Source organism: Octodon degus, unplaced genomic scaffold, assembly GCF_000260255.1.
Source record: "Octodon degus isolate 3935 unplaced genomic scaffold, OctDeg1.0 scaffold00005, whole genome shotgun sequence".
Lineage (NCBI taxonomy): Eukaryota > Metazoa > Chordata > Mammalia > Rodentia > Octodontidae > Octodon > Octodon degus.
The window spans coordinates 24,599,911-24,625,090 of record NW_004524581.1 but is presented as its reverse complement, the minus strand read 5'-3'; the positions used below and the strand labels follow the sequence as shown (position 1 = coordinate 24,625,090).

The following is a 25,180-nucleotide window of genomic DNA, read 5'->3' as shown; positions in this document are numbered from 1 at the left end:
ATGACAGTGGCTCTGAAATCACACATCAAGTCCCTCCAAGGCTGCAGGCCATAACTCATCAGGCCCAGAGCCCCAAGTTCATTACAGCTGGTGTTGCTGCTGACTTTACTGCCACCTCAGCTGCCCTTGACTTCGACTCCCTTCTTTGCTATGTTTATTCTACCCTTTCCATTTGGAAGACCAGCTTCATCACTGGAGAAGAAAGAGGTAAAATAGTAATTGGGCAACGGTGCCTGGCTTTGTCCTCAGTGAACATTAAATCACGTCTCCAAGCAATGCCTGCCCTTAATCTTTCTGTGACAAACCAAGATAAATGGGACTCGTGGTGGAGTTTGCAACCCTTAGGTACAGGAGGCCACACACTTCTCTACCTGGTTCCTACACATGGGGCCGTGCCACTGGGTTCAGCACTCACCCTGTGTCACTTAGAGGGCACTGGGGCCACTTAATCTCTTCTGAATTCTAAACCAGTTGTCCTGGGCCACACTTACTGATGGCTGCCACTCCACCCCACTGTCTCCCTCTATAACCACCAGAGTAAAGGCTTCTTAATCCTAGCTCATGGCCCTACTTCCAATCCCCTTTGCTTTTATTCCTGGCTCTTGCCTTTGCCCCCCATCACCTTGAGCAGATGCCCCGACACCTCATCCTTGGAAGCACCCCCCTGTGGCAGGCTCAGCCCACAGGCAGTGGTGGTGGGGGTCGCTTGAATTGTAAGATTCCCAGTCTGGGAGGTTTCCTGGTTCTCCGGCATTAGCCTCATGGACCATTCCCATTTCCTCCTCCTATTTTATCTTCAGTTTTTGTACTTCTCTTTTTTAATCTAACCATAAAAGAGATTTACCTAGTTTCTTTAGCTAAATTCCCCTTTTTGTCTCCGTTGAATCAATGCTATTTTCAAAGAGTAACAATGCCAGGAGAAGCAAATCAGAATCTAATGAAAATCGTTAGCTGCGAAGCTGCGGGCAGAGATGTAGCAGAAGGGCTGAGGGTGGAGTGAGGTTTCTCCCTGTGTGCCTTTTACATAGTCCTGATCTTCAATTATTTAAATGATTTTATATACAGGATTCGAAAATAAAATTAAATCAGCTAGGATGAGACAAAGAAATCTACGGTGGAATTTTAACAAAAATAAATGAACCTCCCCCCATATCAAATCGTATAGAAAAAGTCATATTTCAAGTGAATTTGGGGGGGATTTCCTTGATTATCCACTCTTCCTGGGATATGTAGTCTAGAAAAATAAAGAAACCTCCCACCTGACTTAGTAGGTTTGCTGTGCGCGGTATTATTAGCAGGACAATTCTGAAACAAGTTGTGTGCATTGTAAGAGAAAGGAAAAAAATAAGTGCATTGGCATTGGCAAAAACGAAGTTCCCGCTGTGGGAAGAAGATACGGGGGAAAGGGAAGAAGAGCCCAGAGCGTTAGCCAGAGAAATCCAGAGTGTTAGACTGAAGTTAGCCAAGTGAATTGAAGCTTTTATTTTCTGGTTCCACCCACTGACAAGGCATAGGCATGACCGTACCCCAACAGTCACAAGCACCCCGAGACTCTGACCTTAGCATTTTCAACACCATTTCCCAGAAAGGAACAAGGCTCCTCAGAAAAATTATTGATACCGTTCTGAAGCAGCCACAGTCCAGGGTGAGCCTAGAATATCAGGTTGTGCTAAAACCCCAGAAAGTACAAAATCCTAAGGGATACCTGTGAAAGGACCCCAGGCGCTGGCTGGAAGGGGACTCCAGTGGCCAGAACTGGGGTGATATTTATAGCTGCAATATTTGTAATGAATCATGACACATCAGTTACAAAACCCCTTAAATTGATGAGGATATTCAAATTGGTGGGGAAATCTTTCCAGAAGAATGCCTGCTAATGAGATGGAAGAATGATCGGATTAGAAAATTACCATTCTGCAGTGTAATAATTTACTTAGCTCAGGCTCACCGCTGGATTCTGTTACCACTGGGTGAATGACCGGGAGCAGAGTCACACAATCCAAATGCAATCCCTCAGGTTCCTTATTAATTAAAAGAGGGAATATTCGGTGGGTAGCTATGGGAGACACCAGTCGTATTAGTTAACTTCCCCGTCACTGTGACAAAACATCCAACACTCTCCATTTATAGGAAGAAAGAAGGAGGAGACTTTGGCTCACAATTTTCAGAGAATTCAGTCTATGGCGGGCTGGCCCCTAAACGGAAACAGTGTGGCAGGAGGGCGTTATGATGCAGAACATCTGCTCAACCCGAGGCAGCCGGAAGTAGAAAAAGGGCAAGGGGCGAAGCTAGGGAAAGGATCCACCCTTCGAGTCCCTTCCCCTCTCTTAGTCACTTTTCCTTATCATTAAAACAAAATTTGCAACTTAAAGAAGAGACTGATTTTGGCTCATGGTTACGGCGGAGGGTCACGCTGCAGGGAAAGCCTTCCCCAGAAATCGAATGGCCCTCTGCTCACTGCAGGAACAGGTACAGACGCGACCCGAGGCCTGGAGGAGACAGAGCAGGCAGGAGAGACCCGCAAAGGAGCCAAGAAGGGGATGACCAGGGACAGCCTGATCCCTGAGCCCAGCCTAAGCAGACAGCAGAGGAAATGGGAGAGGGGGTGGGCGAGAGCGAAAAGGGACCACTTGGCTTTGGTCAGGATCCTTTCTATTGTTGCCAGCGTCCCCAGCTGCAAGGAGGAGACTCGAGTCGCATCCCTGCTTCTCTGGGCTCCGAGTCTGCCCAGGACATAGTGCTCCTGGATCAAAATGTGTGAAGCAGGCTCCGCTGGGGTGTCTGCTTGCACAACTGAAGTGGAATCTGCTTAGATGGCCACTTGCCACTGACGCAGGGGCTGGGATTTCCACACCTCTCATCCTCAGCTCCAGGCCCTGGAGGCTGCGGGGCGGGCTGCCATGCCACACACTGTGCCCGAGGTCCCGCTTTCAGAAGTGTCAGCACACATGCCCAGCAGGGCCTCCAGTGACTTCTCACCTCTCTCTCTGGGTCACCAAGGGAAGGGGAAGAAGAAAATGTTCAAGAGCAGGTAAAGGATGTGACTGAAATGAAGGAAGAAATTGAAAGTCATGAGCAAAATGACAGCACCCACAGCAGCTGTTTATTGGGCTCTTGTTTTGGGCCAGGTTCTGGGCCAGGCTGTGCCTGGGCTCTCCATTCAGCCCTGAGGGTGCAGCTGCCCTCAGCCATCCCACGGGGAACATTATCCATCCATCCATCCCTTCGTGCATGCATGGCCCTCCTACCTGAGGGCATGTGGCCAGTGGGCTCCCAGGCCAGCCTTTCTATTCCTCTATGCCAGCTGTTATCACTGAAAGGAGGAGCGAATAATGTAAGAACAGTGGGGGAGAGACAAAGCCAGCGCCTTCCATGTCCTCACAGAAGGCACCTCGCTGGCCCAGGACTTCCCTCTGTCCTCCAGCTTCACTCTTGGGGCTAGAACCACAACTGCAGAACGCCCCTCCCTGACGGCCCATATTCTCAGGGAGACAGAGCCTTCCTGCCCTGCCAACAACCCTCAGCCAATCTTCGCACTGCGTGAGCTTCTCATACAGAGTGATTAAAGAGGACGGGTAGGGGCCGGAGAGATGGCTCAGTGGAATAAGTGCTTCCCTGGCAAGCACAAGGACCTGAGTTCAATCCCCGGTTCCGAAAAAAAAAAAAAAAAAAAGGATGGGAAAGAGGCACACAACAAAACTGAGTGTGGTGATAGGCCCCCTGTAAGCCCAATACTCTGGGAAGTCGAGGCAGGATGATCTCAAATTTGAGTCCAGCCAGGGAAAACTCTTTAACCAGGCTGGTAAGATAGCTTAGCGGACTAAAGACCCTGCTTAGGCAAGTTTAGGCAAGTACAGAGACTGTGATTCAATCCCTGGCACCACATGCTGTGCCAGCCCTGCCTCCAGGGTGGGCTGAGCAGGTCACAAAAAAAAAAAAAAAAAAAAAAAAAAAAAAAAGAAAAGAAAAAAGAAAAGAAAAGAAAAAAGAAAGTTTCAACTAATGCTAGAAGTGGCTCAATGAGAAAGTCCTGGATTCAATCCCTGGTGCTGCAAAAACAAACAAACAAAAAAGATACATACACAAAGCATGCACTCACATACACATAGATATATATGCATGCGTGCAACTTGCATACACAAATACACATACATACACTCAAAAAAAAAAAAAAATCCCACTGCCTTACATCAGCGGAAATTCTACCACAGTAAGGTCCCCTGGAAAACTCCATAGTTGTTGGTTTTTACCCATGTGTGTGCTACACACGCTACCCTGCTAGGAAGCTGAGACTTAAAAGCTAGAGAACAGGAACCAAAGGGATCAGCTGTACAGTGGGAGGAAGGGAAAGTAACAGACTGATCCCTGCCATAGAAAACCCAGCCGGGGCAGGGGGCAGGGGAGAGGAGAGGGTCTTTTGAAGAGGTGGAAAGCAGCTGTAGAAGACAGGAGTCTTCAGCTCTTGGGATCATGACTGGGCACGTGAAGCCAGACCGTAGGAGTTGAAGTCCCAGCAGTGCCATTGCCTGATTATTTTGTAGCCCAGGCAAACTTACTCAACCTTTGCAGTTTTATTTTTGTACCTTAGAACAGGGATAAGGGAAGCCCGCACGTAGCAGGGCGGTCCTGTGGTTTACTGAGGTAACCCATGCCCAGTGCTTAGCACAGTGCTGAAGGAGGGGGCATGGTAAATATTCAATCTAACCATTAATATTTAACCGAGCCTGTGGCCTTCTCCAGCTGTAAAATTCCTCTGGAGCCTGCCAAGACACAGACAGACTCCTGCCTCTGGTCTGGGAAAAGCATCTTCCTCTCTTCCAGTGGCGAAACATCCGGGGACTTTCCTGGGAGAGAAAGCGTCCAGTGCAAGAAACCCTGGAGTCTCAGTACCCCTGGATGGAGACAGCTGCACCCTCAGGGTGCGTCCTGCAGACCCCGAGTGGCACCTGTTCCGAATGGCCATAGCCCAGAGAAGCGCTGTAAGCTCATACAAATCCCACAGCCTTCATAACTTTCACAATTCCAGATGCACATCCCCTTAGAACCAGAAATTCGGCTTCTCAGGGCTTTTGTACAAGTGCACTTGCATGCATGTAAAACGATGTAAATGAAAAGCTATTCAGTGAAGGATTGTTAGGGCAGAAAACTGGAGATATCCAAAATGTACACTCCGTTTCTCAGTAAACGATGATTCCTCCTCTCAATAGAATAATATCCATGTGAAGAAATGTCTCTAAACATTATGGCAAGATCTCCAAAACCCATTGTTAAATGCAAGGGCAAGAATATTGGAAACGTGAGAAGAAGTCATATGCATTTCATGCAAGAATAACTCTGGGAGGAAACTCAAGAAATGATATCATCTCTTAGGAAGATAACTAGGAGGTCAGAAGACAAGGCGGTCAGGGGCTTCTCTTTCACATTCTGAATTTCTCACTGTTGAGAATAGGAGGATTTAGCTTAGAGGCACTGTGCCTGCAGTGGGACTGACGTGTTCAGCACCCAGATGTGCCCATTTTGTCGCGCTGCACAGGTCAGTTCCATGCCCGCAAGCCCTGGTTTCCTCTTCTGTAGAACAAGGATGAGAAGACTGCATACTGCAGAGCGTCGGTGGGCGCGCTCGGAAGCGGCGCTTCCCGAACCCCAGGCCGAACCGCGGGGTAAGTCGGCGCTGGCAGTGGGTGGAAAGTGAAGTGCGTCTAGCACTGGGAGCAGAAGGGCTACGCTAGGGGCCAGGGAGATGGCTCAGTGGAATAAGCGCTTGCCTGCAAGATGCACGCCCCGCACCCCGCACAGATGAGGATGCTACCTGCCCTGGAGCGTGCGGCCAGGCAGGCCCGAGAACGGAAGGGCAGCGAGGTGCTGGGAGGAGGACCGAGCCGACGCACACTGCCCATGTCATCACGCTGCACTCTGACTTCCGCACCCACAAAATAGAAGTCAGCTTTTCTGGATGTTACAGTGACAAGGGTATGGGAGAAGCTGGGACTTGGGGGGTTCTTGTGGTAAGGGAGGTGTGGATGCTTAGAAAGTGCCCTGACAGTTCAAAGAAAGACTGCCTTCAGGAGGCCTACAGTCTAATGAGAGATGGACAGATAAACAGACAGACTGAGCAACACAGGAGACACAAAGACAGAGATAGAAAAGAAAGAGGAAAAGGAGCAAGGAGGGAAGAGGAGGAAAATAGAAGGGAGCAGAAGAGGGGAAAAAACGGTGAGAAGAGAAGGAGATAGAGGAAGGAAGAGAGAAGCGGGTGCACCTGTGGTCGACCGTCTCCCACCGAGTTCCCCCTATAGATGGAATCAGATTGCCCTAGTGTTTCTCTGTATAGCGTGGGCACATGGTGGGCACAGTGTAAGTTGTTAGCACCAACCATAATGGGACATGGGCAGGTGGGTATCAGGGTGGGAGTGGGTGGCACAGCAGGATACAGAGCAGGGCAGAGGTTTTGTGAAGACAGGAAGGTGGGGGCATCTGTGAGGAGAGGCTGAGGAGGTGGTGGCAGTGACTCTGGGCTGGGGCAAGTGTCTTATAGAGTGGTGAGTGTAGGCCTGCCCACAGGGGGAGGCTGGATAGAGCATTGCAGTTTCTTCTGTCTTCTTTTCTGCCTTTCTTAGGAGCCTACATCCAGGCCCACAGACTTTAGATTCCTAATGTCCTTTTTATTGCTATAAAATAAAGTGAATATAGAAGGGCCAGTGGTGTGCATGAATCTATACATTTGATAAAATGCTGTAGAATCGTGCATAAAGATACACCAATCAGGAGACTGAAGCAGGAGGGTCACCGGGAGTTCAAGGCCAGCCTGGCTACATCATGAATTTAAGGCCAGGCTGAATTACAGAGCAAAACCCTGTCTCAAAAAACAGGGTAGAGTTGTCCCTCAACATCTACACATCATTAATTTCAAGGCTGTCACAGATACACAAATGCAAAAAGGCTCTTCTGGCCACAAAATGTCATAGGATTTGTGTATAATAACGGGGCTGGCAAGATTGCTCAGTGGACTAAGTGCCTGCTTAGTCAAGTGCAGAGACCAGGATTTGATCCCAGCACCACATGCCACACCGGCCATGCCCCCAGGCACCCGAGCTGCCCACTGAGCCTGGGCATGATGGCACACGCCTGTAATCCAAGCTCTGTGGAGGCTGAGAGAGGATCACTATGAGTCTGAGCTGTGTAGTGAGACCCTATACCAAATACATTAGAAGAAAAAAACCTATGCGCATCTTCCTGTATACTTAAACCACCTCTAGATGGCTTATCATACATCATATTATGTAAATGCTCTGTACATTATTGTTACATGGAATTGTTTAGGGACCGATGGCAAGAAATAAGTCTGCCCAAGTTTAGAACAGATGCAGTTTTTATTTGAATATTTTCAATCGCTGGTTGGTTAAATCATCAGATGTGGAACTCGTAGGTACAGAAGGTCAGCTGCAAAAGCTTGGGAGGCCTGGCTGTGGTCTCTGGTCTTGTTAATTATGTTAGGCTGGTGTTTGTTTTCTAGTTTTGATAGTGCACTGTAGTCAGTTGCCATCTTTAGGAGAACCAAGTGACAAGTCTACAGGAGCTCCCTAGACTCATTTTTTTCTTGTGAGTCTATAATTCGTTCAGAGTAAAAACCTGGAAAATCCATGTGTTGAATCAGCCTGTTGGAACTGCAGCGCCGGAGTGGAGTTGTAGGAACTCTTCACACAGCCAAATGAGTGAATAAAAAGACATTAATACAGTGAACGACTGTATTAATGAATGATACAGCTCAAATAAAGATGACGAACAACATCTCAAATACAGATGATGCTGAAAGGGAAAACCTGTACCAGAAAAAACGCAGCTCTGTAAGTGTTCCATGGCTCTGTAATTACTTTCTTGACCCTGGTAACCACAAGAGCATAACCGAACATGTGGGATGCCTGATTGTACCAAGCTTCGTGATCATTAATCTAGTCCTCTAATCAATGATCATTAATCTAGCCTTGCAACCAATGAGCTCACCCAGGCAGGTAATCAGAGACCTGCCAGGCTACTCTGTCTCGTCTTTGTTCCTCCTGCTCAGGCTTCGTATAAAAGTTCCAATCCCCAGGTGCTGGACGCCTGGATTCGTTAAGGGACGGATCCCTGCCAGCACCACCGGTATAAAATAGAGCTGTTCACTGCCTCCAAATCCTGGGTGTCATTTCAGTGTTTCTGCTTGCCATAGCGATATGGAAGTGATATGCATTTGGTGGAGACTTACTGCTTTCCCATGCCAGCAGTGGGTGGTGAGACCCTCCCTCACATACCTGGACAGTAGCAGGGGGGCCCAGCTCTCATCGTGCCTCAGGGCACAGAGAGAACAAGCCAAGATTACTCTATACAGTGCTGCTGATTTTGGGGGAACAGCGTGCTTTGTGGTTAAATATTCATCGCATCTACAAAACTCCCTATCTGAGTCTTCTGCTTCTGGTGAGAAGACAAAGGCTGTTATTCTTAAGATACAACAAGATCATGGCAGTGGAGTATCTTTTACTTTCCCATCACTAAAATAAAATACTCGACACTCATAACTTAAAGGAAGAGAGGTTTATTTTGGTTCATGGTTTTCAGAGGATTCATGGTTGCCTGATGGCAAGAGACAAGTAATGTGGGGGGAGGCCTTGGTGGGAAGGGATGGTGGAGGAAATCTGCTCAACTCATGGCAGCCAGGAAGCAAAGCTGGGGACAGGAAGACGCCTTCTCAGGGCCTTTGCTTAGGGACCCCCCTCCAACCAGGCCCCACCACCTACCAACACAGTCAGCCATGAACCCATTCGTGGATTAATTAATCTGCTGATGAGTCTGGCAGCTCCAAGATCCAGTCACCTCCCAAAGCCCCACCCATGAGTATGTGAGACTTTAGGGGGATGCGCCACACCTGAACCCTACGGGGTGACAAGCTAGGGATGGCCGCTCAAGGAGAGTTGGGACTTCTGCAATTGATAATTTCAACCATCTTGAGAAAAAAGAAGAGGATCAGTGATGTGGTGAAGTGATCAGGATTGAGTAAACCTGCCCAACATCTTCATAAAGAAAGGAGCTAGGTTGCCTTGATATTGAAAAGATGCTTCTCATTCAGAGAGAACGCCAGCTAGAGAAGCGCATTTCACTCAGCCTAGTGACAATCCAGGCTGGGAAGGAGAGCTCCTCGTACGCGAAAGAACACACCAAGGATCCTACATACACACACGTTTCCAGTTGGTCCTGAGTGTTTCCTAGGCTGCAAAAACAATCACCATTATCCTAATGTGAAGGTCAGTGGCAAGGCGGCAAGCGCTGGTGCGGCAGACGCCGGAGACTTGAAGGAAGAGCTGCCTAAGGGAACTGCAGGAGAGAAGTATTTGCCAGAGCAAATATTGAACACCAGTGCAACAAGTGTGCTGCGGGAGTGAGCGCCAGAGCACACATCCATCCATCAGGAGTCTGAGGCAATGCCAGGTCTGGAAGCACTGGAGGATGGCACAGTGCTTTGGGGTGGAAATGTTGCCGAGTTCAAGCGACAGCGTTTCCTGTTCCACCACTCAGAGACCCCTAGAGCACTGGAGGTCGTAAGCGCTTCCTGTTCGTCATCCCCATAATGAGAAAGCCTGGGTGACCTCAGCATCATGTGGAGACTGTTTTGTGAGCTGTGTTGTTCTGCAGACCAGTGAATGTTGGCAAAATAGCATGGCCCTCGTGCTTCTTGATCTTAAACCCACATCTAGCATTCGCTGCGCATCAGTGACACATGTCCAGATGTAAAGGTTGCATATTTGCCAAGAAACACAACCTCCATCATTCAACCAATGCACCCAGACTCAATAGCTGTGTTTGCAACAAGCCATTTCTGCCAAATGCCTGCACAGGGTGCTGAACCCACAGAATCTGGTCAAAGGCTCTGAGGGTTTGCAAGAAGCTTCCACATCTAAACGTGATGCAGAAAGCCAGGAAGATAGCTCTGCAGCATAAGCACCTGCCTGGCAGTGCAAGGTCCTGAGTTTGATCCCCAGTACTATAAAAAATAAGTAAATAAATAAATGTGGTGCAGAACATCACAGAAGCTGGGAAGAAACCACAGGCATGGCACTTGGGGAAAAGTTTTGAAGAGTTAGGTGGGTTCATTCAAAGGCTTTAGTCTCCTCCATGCAGAAGGATGGCAAATGCCTGCTCCAGGCCAGGCTTAATTGCCTGGGCACCAAAGTAGGCGCATGTGTCCCGCAAAGCCCCTGTGATCATAAGGAGCATGGCAGAAGCAGGTGCGCTCCCCAGTGCTCCACACAGAGGCGCAGAGATAAGCCAAGCTTTTGAAACACAAGTAGCCAGAGGAGGAGCGAACATTTACTGTGTATTTACCATGTGCCCAATTCATGTGGACAGGAAGGCTGCTGGAACAGGGACCCACAGTGGCCCAGTGGTGCGAGAGGCCGGACATATCTGTCCCTCTCGGGCGCTCCAAGAAATGGTTGCTGTTTATTCATCTGGCTGCTCCGCTTCAGGTCTTTCTCCACGTTATTTCCCACCATCACCCAGATGTGGTCCTCACCAGGTGATAGAAACTGGGTTGGTACCTTCCTGTGTGTGGCAGTGCAGGGGAGAAGGGCCAAAGGCCTTTAGACACTGGGCCTGGCGCTCAGCTCTGTGATGAGGATTCCATCACACGGGCCCCTCTGACTGCCGTGAGCCTGGGGACACTGAGAAATGTGTGCCCATGTGATTCTGACACGACTCAAGTCCAGGCTGAGGAGCAGCTACCCCTCCCCCACACTGCCCGAGGATGCTGACAGTGCCTGATCTATTAGCTTCAGCCATGGAGGGAGAGCTGGACCCCTTTCAAGATAAACTAGGTGCTTTGCGCATTTTAACAGGAAGCCAGTGGAGACGCAAGGATCTCATGGTAGTGGAGGATGGGATGGAGCGTGCTCCTGGAATCCTATTGCAGGCTTTACAGCAGGCAGGCTGGGATTTAAGGCCAGGCCCTTTGCTTGGCAAAATCACTGAGCCTCTCAGCCTTCCACTCTCAGAAGGAGGCAATTCAGGGAGGTCGAGGGTATGGCACAGCCTTGTAAGCTGTCAGAAGCTGTCAGGGGTTGGGTGCTGGTTTGGTCCAGAGACCCCTAACATCCCACTACCAAAGTTGTCATTTGGCATGCTAACAGACTGCCTTGTCCAAGGCCCAGGCTGAGGAGGAAGAGGCTATAGCAAGCACAGCAGGAGCACATGCACATGTATGTGTGCACATGTGTACATGTGTGTCTGGATGCACACCGCACACACTGCTTCAGCCTGCTGGGCAGCCAGTCAGCCATTCACATGGATAACTTGATTTCGAGCTTACAAGCAATCATGAACGTTGAAAGCAAACTGGATATTACACAGGAACCTTATAAATTTCAACAACTCTGCATTCTTCAAATATTTGAATACTATCAAAGACACCCGAGGAGGAAGAGGAAGAAGGAGCAGGCCCTGGAGAAGGAGGAGCCCTGGGATGCAGGTTGCAGAAGCATGCGTGGCTGCTCTTTTTGGCAAGCTCCAGGGTGTGTGTTCGGCACTAGGCATAAACCGGCATGCCATGCAAATGACTAAAACACACAACCTGTCCTAGTCTGAGCAAAGAGCCATCCATCACAACAGCCCACTTTCGCCGAGTGCTTCTTCATCACCTGGGGCTGTGCTGAGTGTTTCACATGCAGTGAGCCCTGGGCACCCTGAGAGTGGCCCTGTGGCTGGCACACTCCACAGGTGCTGGAATGAGAGTAGACGGGGGCTAAATACACCTTTCAAAGTCATGCAGTCAGTAAAGGGCAGACTTGGGGTGCAAGCCAGTCCTGATTGCTGACACTGTGGCCGCCGCCGTGCCTGCCTAGCACTTGCTGGCCAGGGGGCTCATTTTCCCCATTTAGGAACTGGACCCTCCATGCCATCCTGCTCACCTTACGAGGGGCCCCTGAGAAATGACTTCCAAGATGCACTGTGAGGTTCTAAATTTTCATGAAAAGATTTCGACAGCCTGCTACAAAATAAGCAGCTGGAGAGCGGAACAGGTAGGAGGGACCAAGACTGAAGTTACCTTTTCTTTACTGAAGTTAAAGCCTATGTCACTTACTGTGTGATCTTGAAAAGCATCATGGGAAAAGAATTGAAATATTCTTGTGGTAAGACAAAGGCACATGGCGTGACGCACACTTGAATCAGTTCAACGTAGCCAACCTAGCCTGGCCACACCACAATGCTCACGTATTTCCAAACATTGCATTAAAAAGCAAGATGGATAATGCAATCCTCGCCCACCTGAAAACAGCTGGAGGGGAAGGATGCTGTCGGCCTGCGTGGCAGAGATCCGCTGCAGCCTACACTCACACGGATATTCTCACTACAGTCCCCTGATCAGACAACCCCAGGATGAGCCTCTGTATCCTCACACTGTGAGGTCAAAGGGGAGCCCTTGAGGAGGAAAACAGCCCTGTCAGCAAACAGCTGGCCAACCAGGTGAAAGGAAGGTCCGAGGGAAGACAGCAGCCTCCCAGGGGTCCCTGCGTTGAACACCATGCGAAATCCAGCCTACTGGTGGGTAGGTCCAAGCCTGTCATACTTCAGAGCCACCGTACAAGCTTAGTGGGTACTCGTTAGAATTCTTGGTTTCAAACAAGAGAAGCCAATTCTGGCAAGTGTAAGCCATCAGGAAATGCGTTGAGATTCCCCAAGTCCATGAGGAGACTGCAAGGCCAGGCTTAGCATCCCTGGCCAGCTGCGACAGGAGCTCAGCCCTGGGCCAGGAGCAGCCAGCTGGTCACACTCACACCTCCACGGCTCTGAGGAGTCACAACCCTGCCACGCACGTCCCTTGACACATTTGCGCTACTGCAACAGAGCACCGTGGGTGCAGGGGCTGAAACAATCAACATTTCTCAAGGGACTGGCAGCAGGGAAGCCCTGGGTGGAAGTAAGTGCTGGCAGGCCCTGCGTCTGCTGAGGACCCAGTTCCTGGCTGGTGGACCCCCCTTTGTCCTGTCTTTACACAGTGGAGAGCCCAGAGAAGAGACAAGCCTTTTGTTTTGCTTTGCTGTTTTGCTTTGTTTTGTTTTGTTTCATTTTTGTTTGAGGGTCTCACTTTGTAGTCCAGGATGGCCTTGATCTCCCTGCATAGCCCATGCTGGCCTTGAACTCCAGGTGTGTCCCAGCAGCTGGGATTGCACACATGTGCCACCCCACCTGGCAAAAACAAGCCCTCTTCCGTCTCTTCCTTTAAGGTGCTGGTCCTATTCATGAAGATCTACTTCCTCAGGGCCCCACCCTTAGCGCATCAAATTGCAGATTGGAATTTCAACACAGGAATTTAGAAGCACCCAAATATTCAGTCCTTAACACATCCCCCAGCTACTCCCTCAGGACCCAGCATCTGCAGTGACAGTGACACAGCTCACGTCCAGATGTCTGGCTGCACCAAGGGCAGGAAAGAAAGGAGCTACTGTTGGGTGTAATTACTCTCTGAGACTTCTCTCCATGGAAAAAGATGATTTCTGAATGGAAGTTGGGAGATGCTAGCACAGGGGAGATGAGGGTGTTCTGTAGCCAAAATCAGCAACTGCGCAACCCAAGGGCCGCTGCACGTTGGTGTAGAGGAAGGCTTTTAGTACTGTTGAGCCCGACCATGCACACAGCGTAGGCAATGTTGCATGTGTGGCCTCACTGGTCCTCACAGCTGTCTTTCAAGGGAGGTGGCCGTCATGCAGAGAGACAGACAGAACCTCAGACATGTTAGGCAACCTGCGGGGATCTGCAGGGGAGAGACTGAGCTGAGCTCGAAGCCCGTACATGCCAAGGTCCTTGCCTGCTTTCCCAGGCTCCAAGGCCGAGCCTCGAGGGAATGAAACCACATTCTGCTTGGATGAAATCAAACAAATTAAAAGGAGTTCATTAAGGGGAAAAGACAGAGGCTGGATTAAAGGAGTCACCTGATCTCCTCCAAGGAAAGAATGTGCCGGAGTCCTCTCCAACCAGCTTAGTGGGGAAGGAGGGGCCGGTCGGAGGCGGAGAGGCTTTCCAGAGCTCGCGGCTTCCCACAGCTGCCACCCCGTGGACTAAGTATGGCCACTTCTACCTCCAGGCCACAGATAGTCCCTGCAGCCAAAGCCCTCCCAGCCCAAGTGTGGGGAGCCCCAGGGTGGGCATGCAACAGGTACAAGACAGATGTGAACACTCTCCCATAGATTTCTGAGATGATCAACGCCTCCATGTCCCCTTCTTCTGCACACCTGCCTTCCATCTACTTAGGAGTCCAGGGTCAGGATGGTAAGGAGGCGGCCCCTTCCCCACCGCACCTCCACACCCCGAGGCCCTTGTCTGCCATCCCCTCTTGCCCCTCCCAGCATCCCCCAGCAGACGGGAGTCCGCATTTTCTGCTCACAGCTCTCCTAGTTTGCCTGGAACCTGAAGCCATTCCCACCTGAAGGTTGCTAACAAATATTAAGCCTATTCCTGTCCCTAGGCTGGTGTCTCTATGACATTAGGAACTAACTAGCTAGGATTGATGTCAGCTCCTTGTTGGCCAGCAGCTGGAACTTCTCTACCAACAGGAAACTAATGTGGGCTGGATTGAATGCACATGAGAAAGAGGACTTAGAGAATAAGAAAATAAATGAAACCCCGCTGAGATTCCTAGCACACAGGAAGCAGTCAAATATGTGCTGTGTAGATGAACAGACGTAACTGTGCAAGGCTTTAAAGAGAATGGCAGGTCTCATTTTAGAAAAGCATCCTAAGCTTTTGTAGTTCCCCAACCACGATGGTTTGGTTTGGTTTTATAATTTGGAGTGGGGAGATCGCCATGCGATGAACATCGTTTAAAGTCACCTGCTAGGGATGTTTGGGCACTAGCATCTCTCTCACTGTCCTTTCATGGTATCTTAGACCAATGCCAGTGAGATGGGTGGGGTCGTGTTCAGAATAAAGGCCAGTATGACCGTAGGAAGCATCTTTGGCGCTTCGGACAGAGGTACTTACTACACCCTGCATCGGCCCCCTCCGACTAGTTCAAGCAAGAAAAATATATTGCAGGGACTTTGTAGTTCACAAATCACTGGAAGGAATGGAAGAATCCACTCTAAGCCATGCTTCTAGCTCTCAAGATAAGCAGCAGCCTCCTGCCCTATTCAACCCTCTACATTATTCATTTCCAAATCAAAGTCCTGCCTGAGTCCTGCTGGTTAGCCGAACATAAATACATCCACACCTCCATCTGCTAAAGGTCTGGGAAATGTATTTTGTGCTTTCAGCCACAGCAGTAGAAGAGACACACGGGGCTGGGGGACGCTTGGGCTGGGTCCTCACTGTCTCCGCCTGCTCGAGCTGCTGTGACAAAAACACCGGAGACTGGGTAGCTTGCAGACCACAGGAGGGCACTCCTCGCCTTTCTGGAAGCTGGGAACTCCAAGATCAAAGTGTCCTTGGAAAGGGTGCGTGCCCAGGCTTTCTTGTGGCTCACAGACTGTGGTTTCACCTGGTGGGAAGGGGGAGGAAGCTCTCCAGGACCCCTTTTAGAAAGGGAATGGTCCTGTCTAAGAGGGCTTTGCCCCTGACCTACTTAATCTCCCAAAGGCCATCACCTTATGGAGGAAGATTCCGATGCATGAACGTGGAGGAGATGCCAACATGGAGGCCCCAGCACCTGAGAATGTCATGGTCTAGTCGTGGCTTACAGAGCCACGCCAGGAATGGTGGCACAAGTGTCATCCTCAGGGATGGATGCACTCAGGCTTTCTGAAAGTCTGTGGTGTCCCCAAGGCAACTGCAGATGGTGTCACTCTACTTGCAAAGCCACACCCTGTCAGCAGTGGACATGTGTCATACTTGTGGTTCCCTCAGCTTTCGAGTAGCTTTCAGGCTTGGGGAAATCCTCACATAATGGTCCCACCTCCCAAAGACTGGAGTCAGGATTCCTGTCTTCCTGTAGATGTCTTCCCAGCTAGCACTCGGGATGTGATCTAGGCTCCACCAGTCTCCTGTCCCACCTGGGATTGAATTCAGAGCGGCAAGAATGTTCAGGCTGTGCACACAGCTTCCACCCTGGCCGGCATGGACAGCAGCAGAGGCCTCCTCCTACAAAGGCAGCGCTTCCTGACTCGGAAGAAGCCCCAGTGCAGTGGCAGGTGCGTCTGCAGCGAACTCCAGTTCCTGACATCCAGTACTCGGCAGCCACTGTGATGTGAGTGTCCTCCTTAAGCTGTCACCATGACAGAGTTGGAGGCATTGTCCCTGGAAACCACCCCAAATCTATTTCCCAGCCCTTCAAATGGTCACAGTGTCTTTTAACAAATCCGATCAGCCTCAAGCAGCCAGAATGGATTATCATCAGTAGCCAGCAGCCCACCTGGTGTGCCGCATAAGCCGGACCGCTGCCTCTAAAGTCTCTGCCTACATACTGGGCTGCAGTGTGAGCCACACCTGCAGAGTGATGGCCTGGGCCTTGTCTCCTCTGTCTTGCCTGAGCCAGATGTGAAGAATAATGAAAGGAATGTGCCATTCACTCTCACTTGCAGCATCCCAAGAGCTGTTCTAGAATAAGACTGTTCTTCTTCACTGAATTTTCATTATCAACAACTTATGCAGGGCTTAGCATTGAGTAAGAATTCAGCAAATTTTAGATGGATGGATGGATGGATGGATGGATGGATGGATGGATGGATGGCCAGATGGATGGATAGATGACCAGATGGATGGATGGATGATCAAATACACTGTAAAGTTAAACCCAACTAGATCCATAATCCAGAACTTTGCTCTCCATTACTGGTACTCACTAACTGCTCATAGCTACTATATCCTTGAAATGTGGCTAGGACAACTGAGGTATTGAGTTCTCTATTTCAATGAACTAAAAGTATTGGAGCAAACAAATTTTAACTTTAAATCTTAACTTATGAGGGGCCAGGGAGATGGTTCAGTAGAATAAGCACTTCCCTGGCAAGTGCAAGGGCCTGAGTTCAATCCCCGGTTCCCCACTTCTGGAAAAAAGAAAGAAAGAAAGAAAGAAAGAAAGAAAGAAAGAAAGAAAGAAAGAAAGAAATCTTAACTTACGCCTAATTCCATTTTTAAAAAACTTTTAGGGTAAATCAGCAAGATAGCTCAGCAGACTAAGCGCCTGCTTTGGCAAGCACAGGCACCAGAGTTTGACTCCTGGTCCTGCATGTCCTGGCAGCCCCTCAGGAAAGATAACACATGCCTTTACTTCCTGCATTCAAAAGACCCAGGTCACAAGTTCAAGCCCAGCCTAGGCTACATAGCAAGACCTTGTCTGGAAAAGTCAAAAAAAAAAAAAAATTATGAAAGTTAAGACAAATCATCAAATATTTCCAATGAAAAGTCAACACAGATTCCCACGATTATGACAAAATACTCGTGATAAGCAACCTGTAAAGAGGAAGGGTTGATTTGGGTACTTGTTCTCAGAGGTGTCAGCCTAAGGTTGCTTAGCCCTGTTCATTTGGGGCTGCTGGGACACTGTACATCTCGATGGGATGAGGTCCGCTTACCTCATGGTGCCGGGAAGCAGAAAAAAAGAAGAACCCAGGACCAGGGTCTCAACGCCCGCCTCATGGGCACCTGATCCCTTCCCACTGCCTCCAGGAGCGCTGCACGCTGGGAGCCGAAGCCTGGCCCTGGAGAGCAGTTCAGATCCAACCCGTAACCACACACAGACTGAGATGTGCCGTGATTGCCAAGTAGGTGCCAGATGCAGATGCTTATTATGGAAAATAATTTAAAATCTGGCATTAATTTTCTAATGATTATATGTGGAAGTGATAATATTCTGGGCGAATTCGGTTAAACAAAATATATTATTCAAATGGATGTCACCTGTTCCTCTTCACATTTTTTAAAGTGACTACTAGAAAATGTAAAGTGACATATGTGGTTTCTTGTATTTCTGTAGGACAGTGCAGATCTGGGTATTGGTGTGAACATCCCTGCGCAGTCAGAGGGACGTGGGAGACATTCGTGTCCTATCTCTAGAGACTAGGACTCCCCTACCCACTCCTCCTCTCTACCCCAGACTCTAAACCCTGCAGGTGACAGCCTAGACATGGCTCTATGCATGCATAAAAGCAAAACTCATGGATTAGGGGGGTCAGGTAGAGAACCTATCAGGGAAGGACTAGCAGTGAGGCCGCAGAGGTGATCGATTGTTCTAGCCAAAGACAATGCACAGAGGAAAACCCCAAGTGCCTGTCCCTTGGTCATCAGTATGCCACCTGTGGGCTTGAAGAGACCCTTGCCAACCCTCTCACATGGTCACTTTATTAAGGGGGAAGAGACTGAACCCCAGAAGGGGGAGGGCTCTTCCAACCAGCCCTAAACACACAGTCTCTTGATGCCCGCTGCAGCACGCCCAGTCCACATGCCCACTGGGTTTGCTTTGAGAAACCCAAGGCCCCCTCCCGCCCAGGACTCACACCACCAGCACCTACCCCAAGATTCCCAGGCCCACCCCTTTGCCAACCCTGGAAACCCAAGCTGAGAAAATGGGGCTGGGGCTGGAAGTCACTGTATTCCATCTCAGAAACCTGCGGCTTCATTCACAACCACAGCAGACTGGAAACCCTTAAAATGACTCGTCCCGAGGTAGGAAGGAATGCAAAGACGCCTTCAACCACTGTGAAGAAACAGCTCTGGGCCTGAAGGGAACAAGGTGCTCTTCATGGTCCAATCCTGAGCCAAGTGGCCGGGGAGAAGTCGAAGGCACCAAACTGGGGTAATCAGCAGCCTCGGTGGGGTAGGGGGAGCAAGAGGAAGGCGGGAGAAATGAGTGAGGCCAGAGAAAGAGGAACGGGGCCAAAGGGCCCGACTCTGAAGGCTCGCTCCTCGGAGATGGAGAAAATAACCTGCCCGATTTCCCACCCTGGACAATTTTCATCTTGGAAATACCACCTCTGATCCATCCCCGCGGGAATAATTCTCCCACATAAAACCAATCATACCCACATTCAAATCCACCAATCTGAGCACAACAAAGTAACAAAGAAAGGCAATTTTCATATTTTACTATACAATATTGTTCCTCATAAAAAAGCATTCATATTTCATTAAATATAAAGGCAAACTCTTAGTGCTACCAGAACAAATTAAGGCTAACTGTCAGCAAGCAGAAGCAGCCCGGCTAGACCTCAGAGCGACTCTTTGTTCTCTTTGCTGTGCCCATTTTCTGAACGCAGTGTCTTCCACACGGTAGCTTTTGTTATTATTTATCTGCCCTTTTCCTTTATTTCTTGGCCTCAGATGGATCTTGCTCCCGGTTCAGTCACTGTGAGGATACTCGGGCTCTCGCAAGAGATCTTGATGTATCACAAGGTTCGGAGACCCTTGCCTGGGGGGGGGGGCAGCGACTGAGGATTTCAGATAGAGAAAGTAACGCGCAAAGACAGGACGCAGTCAACAAGGTAGAGACAAAAAGATGCTCCGGCTACGGCTAGCAGGACATTCGGATTCGGGGCTGGATGCAGATGGCGTGGGGACAAGAGGCAGAAAAATGAAACCAGAGGCTTAAGAGCCATACAGTTGCATCCGAAGGGATATAAAGGTTGATCCTGAGATTTCTGCTCAGCATGAATGCTTATGATAGAAACGGTGGCCGAGAGCGGAAGGCCAGAGCCCCAAGAGACCCGGGCAGGCGGAGGAGCCGCTGGGCGGCAGGGCTCACCAGCCAGCGGTCCGCGTTCAGGCTGGCCCTCCCTCTGGCCCTGGGGCTGCGCTCCTCCTGTGCACCTCTGGGGGCCGCCCACGTCCTACCTAGGGCGCTCTCTTTGCTCCAGCCCGTACGCGGCTCTCTCCCTTCCCCCCTCCTCCTCCTCCAGCAGAGCACGGCTCAGGACCTTGCTGTCTCCAAGTCTGCGCTGAGCGCTAGGCTGAGCCCCTCGGCTGGCCAAAGAAGGCCGAGGTTCCTCCGGGCTCCAGGCCTCACCTCGAACACTCACTCCAGCATCCCCCTGGAGTGTTAGGACGTACTAAGTGCTCAGTAAATTCTTGGCGACCAGACAGTTGCCCAGGAGTGCCAAGGGGCCACCTGGAAGCCCCGTGTCTACAAAGAGCGGCCCGGAAGCTGGTCAGGGTGCGGTCATCTCCTGTGCTCCTGCGCCCTCTGCCGGCCAGGAGAGAACCTGCATGCAGGACCAGAGGGTCTTGACGGAGGTGGTTCGCAGGGGGCACGGGATGGTCAGCAGGATCTGCTGCAGCACTTTTCCCAGTCGTCCACCCTGGAGGGCGCTCAGAGCTTCTCATCTAGCTCTAGGGCCTGGTTCTCCCAGACGCGACTGTGGACCACGGCCGGGCTGCTGCAGGGCGTTTTGTTCAGGTAGCTCTGGATGACCGAGGCGCAGTCCAACCTTTCCATGGAGGTCATGAGGCTGTGCAGCTCCTGCAGGCTGCCGTTCTGCTCCTCGAAGAGCTCCAGGATGGCCGCCGCAGGGCTGCGCTGGCACGACAGGAACCTGGGCGGAGACAGATGGAGGGGCTGGCAGTGCGGGGTTCCCCTGCTCCAGGCTCGGTGCGTGACGCCACCCTTCCAAAGATGCTCCCACCTTGAAACCAGACACTGCCCTAACTTGGAGTCTCAAGCCCTGGGCCCGCACCTCTAGACTGTTTCCTTTAGGAACCTGAGGGCTGAGAGAAGAGCACTCATAAAGTTGCTCCTGGCTCTGGGACTTCGTCTTTGTCCTTGGCCGCTGCACCTCCCCCACCCCAACATCCTCCAGCCCCCCCAGCCTCCACACTGGTCCTTCCCCATCCCTCCCTGCACCCACTCGGCAGCTCCGCGGCTCCCCCAGGACAGACAGCCTTCATGCCTTGCCTCAAGCCTTTGTCATCCCTGGCTTAAGGGAAGACTGCACTGCAGCCTCTGGGCAAGCCGGGCTCTCCTTGCTCCTGCTCCTCCGTGCCTCTCTTTCTGGCATGCACACAATGCTGGATACAGACAAGGAGGCACAAGGAACACTCGCCTGGGCTTTTAAGCTCTCTGCACCCTTCATGCATAGACTATGGGCTCCTGGAGCTGGAACCAAACCTCAGAGACACCCTTTTTTTTTTTTTTAGTAGAGGCTCTACAGGGTCTCACTACACAGATCAGACTCCTATTTTCAGCCTCCCAAGCTCTGGGATTACAGGTGTGCACCACCACACCCAGTCTCAATCACAGCCTCAGAGCCCCCCAGGGGCAGGGCCAGGAAGGCCCATGGGATCAAACCCCTGTCCCTTCGTCTGCTTAAACAGGCACTTTGATCTGCTAAGCTATCTGGCCGGCCCTCCAGAGACATACTTTGTGCCCCATATCTGTAATCTGTTGTTTCGCTCTGTAGGCCACACAGGGCAAGCACTCACTCTGATTTTGCACAGCGCTGAGGCCACTGTTAAGTACACATCATGCCCCTACTGTGAGCCAGGTGTGGCTCTAGTGCCTGAGGACACAGGGATTCTTAGACAGAACCACCCTGCAGTGAGGCATGGGATGGGAGGAGCTGCTCTCTGACTCTCAAGTCGACCCCTTACCTGTGGTCCACTTCCACCCATGCCCTCCCTACCTCCACCCACAGATCTCCCCTCCTACCGGATCTTCATGCCGCAAAGGCCCAGATGGGAGGCCAGCCGGCGCCAGTCATTGCCTGTGATGCTGTTTGGCTCTAGCAACATCCGCAGCTGCTCAAAGAGCTCTGGTGGCATCCTGAGATGGGAAAGGGTGTGTTTTGGGGGACCTGAGTGTGCCTCTCTCTCTCTCTCTCTCTCTCACACACACACACACACACACACACACACACACACACACACACACACACCCCACATGCTGTACTTCCCCTTGAGTGCTGAGGCTGGAGCTCCAAGCATTCCTGGGGCAAGAGCTCCACCCTCACCTCACCTGTTGCATGGGGGTGGCTGCAAGACTGGGGGTGGCGCCGCCCAGGACTCCTCCTCTGACGCCTGGAACCTGAGGATTTCCATGTACTTGGTCTCCATGCCCTGAGTCAGCAAGGGGCCAGGGAACATGGAGGTCCCTTAAGTAAGAAGCCAGGGCCCGAACTCCATGCCTGTCTCCCTTTCAGCCTGTCATCCCAAGCCACTTTAGCAGCAGCTACCACCTCACCCCTCTCCCCCATCTTCCCTGACCCCAGGCCCCCATGTTCTGTCCCAAGTCTGCCCACGTTGAGAACTAGAGAATGAGTGTATGTCCTAGGCTCCCAGAAGTCCTGGAGGAAGTCATGGGGTGCTGGGAGGTCCCCCAGCAACAGAGATACAGCACTCAGCTCTCTGTGCCCCCTTCCCTCCACTCCAGCTTTCCTGTCACACAGTAGTGGGAGAGTGTCTGCCATTTTCCATCAAGATACCCCTGTAGTCCCCAGAGACTTTCCCAGATTCCTTCCCATCTTCCCCTGAGGCATCCCATGGAGAGTTCCACCTGGGAAGAACCCATGTCTCCTGCCCCCTCCCCCATCCCCGAGCTGGGAGAAAGAGGGCCTAATCTAAGCTGTGATCCTTCAGCCTCCTACTGGGGTCACCCACTTATAGACAAGAGTCAGCCATGATGGGCAACTTGGAATCCCGGGGCCTGACCCCACAACAAGCCAGGAAGGCTGCCATGCAGGTGTCGCCTTCCCTACTTGGTTATGTGGCTGGGACTGTTGTCACAGGGGTACCACACCCCTGCCCAGGACTCCCATGGGCCCCACCCTTTCCTCGCCCCTCAGCAACAGCTCACGTCCTGGAAGGTGTGCATGGTGACAATGATCTCACTGGCCAGTGTCGAGCAGTCCTCGCTCTCATTGGCTGCAAGAGTCGGCGGGAGAGGGAAAGACTTGGTAAGGGCACAGGCGTCAAAGGGCACTCAGAAAGACAGGGCCGGGACACTGCGCCCTCCTTGGGGTGGGACACAGAGCGCTCGGATGACAGGGTAGGCAGCAGGGGGTTGCCAGGCTCCTGAGCTACCTGCTTTTCTCCGGAAGCAGAAGGAGCGGAAGGGGCACTTCCCATGCCAGATATGTAGATGGGGAACCAGCTGGCAGCTGCTGTCATCCACGTTCTCCCAACCTGGGGCAGGGACAGAGGCAGGGCAGAGGGGTGCTGAGAGGCACTAGAACCGGCAGAGGCAGGAGGGTCTGGAGTGAGTGGGAGCCACCCCTCTCTGCACACTATACACAGCCCTTCCCCACCCCTGCAACCTCCCGCCCGCACTCCTCGCCTGGAAGCAGCCGTGGCCTGTGTGCCCCATCTACAGCCATACCCACACATGTGCCTGTGGGCAATGCCACCAGCCCCGGCCACAGGAAGGAGAGGCCAAGCAGGAAAGCTAGGGCGGCCTCCCCATCCAGCCTCCCTCCCCGCTGCTGCCGCCTGCAGCCCCCCTCCTCTCCTCATCACCACATCCTGACAGATGGCAAGGGCTTGGGTGGGTGGCATGGGGAGCAGGAGGATCTGGGTTACAGGGGGCAGAAGCCAGTGCGGTCCCTCAGGCTGCTCCAGCTGAGTCCAGAAGAGAAGATTGTGGCTCTTGGTCTGCATGCAGCACAGGGGAGGCCCCTACTCCCTGTGCCCAGGCCGCGCCCCTCACCCTCAGAGATGTACTTGAGCTTCAGGCACTGGTCGCCTCTAGCCCCCGTGAAGTCAAAGAGCTGGCAGGGCCCTCGCAGGCGCCCCCCGTGGGGCTGCTCATTTGTCACAGCCCACTGTAGGGCACAGGGCGTGTTGTTGAGGAAGTAGACGCGCAGCTGCAGGTGGGTCTGTCCGGGGACCAGCGGGGAGCAGAACACAGCCAGCTGCAGCCACTTGCGGGCAGCCTGGCCCACCGGCGCCTCCAGCACACAGGTATAGAGGCTGCGGGGAAACGGCAGAGACCCCAAGACCTTATCATCATCTCCCAGCAGCCATGAGTACAGAGGCTACGTCCCGGCCTCCAAGGAGACAATAGCACTCTAGGGGGACTTGGGGTTCTAGAGAGTGGTGGGCAGCTACAGAGTAGACAAGGGGCCGTCATGGTGGCTACCACCAGCAGAGAGGAGAGCTAGCAAGGACTGTCTGGCAGGGCAGGAACACAGCTCAGTGACACAGCACCCGCCTGGCAAGTGCAAGGTCCTGAGTGCCAATCCCGGCCCAAAAAATAATTGTCCATCAGGAGAAACAAAGAAGATGAGGAGATGGTTGGCAGAGGGGTACACAGCCCCAGGCAGGGTTAGGATGGAAAAAGCTGCCATAGGCATTGGGACAGAGGACACAGAGAAAGACACAGGGGGACCAGGGACTTGTGGGCCATCCTGGGCAAACTGCTCTGTGCGAGACAAGGACGGGCAGTGATAGAGACTTGGGGGAGGGGCTGGCTGCTGGGTGCGCACGAACCTAAAGTGGGAAAGCTGGAGGCGGCACTCATCCAGCGAGGTGTGGGCCCCAGGCTGGCCCAGGGGCCGCCACGCCTTGGCATCCAGCAGAGGTGTGTCGCTGCTGTAGGTGCGTACGTGGCCCGGCTGCTGGGCACAGTGCTTGAACGTGAGGGTGCAGGGCTGCAGGAAGGAGGCTCCGTGGGGCCCACACGCCACCACCGGGCTCACCAGCCCCTGGGCACGGGACAGCGATGGGGCATCAGACAGGTCCCACACCAAGATCAAGGACACCCGCTCCAGGCGGCCCACAGCCACGGCACCTGGGAAGGCAGAGAGCTAGAAGGGGCCCAGCAGGCAGGGACACCCCCCACCCCTGCATGAGGCCAGCCAGATGGAGCCCAGGGCAGAGAGCACCCAGCCAGGCACGCAGAGGCCGTGTGGATGAGCAAGGCCACAGGCACTGACTTGGGGCGCAGTCCTACACCAGTCACCCCCGCCCTTCCAGGGCCACCCTGCTATCTCCTCCTGCTGGAGAATCTCTTTAGGGTGCAGAGTCCGAATGAGCTACTGTGATTCCCCCTGATAGGAAGTTATCCTAAATGATACATACTACCTCCATCTTCGGAGGCCACAAAGTTATACTAAAAATACCAGTAATTCTCAAAATTACTAAGATGCCTGTGGAGCTGGCCAGACCGGGGTTCAATCCCCGGTGTGCCCCTGGGGCATGCTGAGACAGCAAAACAGACTGGGCATGGTGGTATGTGCCTGTAAGTCAGCATTGGGGAGGCTGAAAACAGGAGGATCACTACGAGTCTGATCTGTGTAGT

At 52.0% G+C, this 25,180-nt stretch overlaps 1 protein-coding gene across 1 annotated transcript in view; it reads right to left on the bottom strand.

Annotated features, from left to right (window-relative positions):
* Window positions 1-19,876: 19,876 nt before the first annotated feature.
* Window positions 19,877-25,180, bottom strand: part of Unc5cl (unc-5 family C-terminal like) — an 11,044-nt gene continuing 5,740 nt past the window's right edge. The window contains exons 3-9 of the mRNA XM_004624165.2: window positions 24,370-24,670; window positions 23,588-23,850; window positions 22,966-23,067; window positions 22,739-22,806; window positions 21,902-22,002; window positions 21,596-21,709; window positions 19,877-20,483 (exon numbers count right to left, since the gene is read on the bottom strand). Coding sequence (XP_004624222.1) covers window positions 20,261-20,483; window positions 21,596-21,709; window positions 21,902-22,002; window positions 22,739-22,806; window positions 22,966-23,067; window positions 23,588-23,850; window positions 24,370-24,670 — 1,172 coding nt within the window. The 3' untranslated portion in view covers window positions 19,877-20,260. The remainder of the gene's footprint in view (window positions 20,484-21,595; window positions 21,710-21,901; window positions 22,003-22,738; window positions 22,807-22,965; window positions 23,068-23,587; window positions 23,851-24,369; window positions 24,671-25,180) is intronic.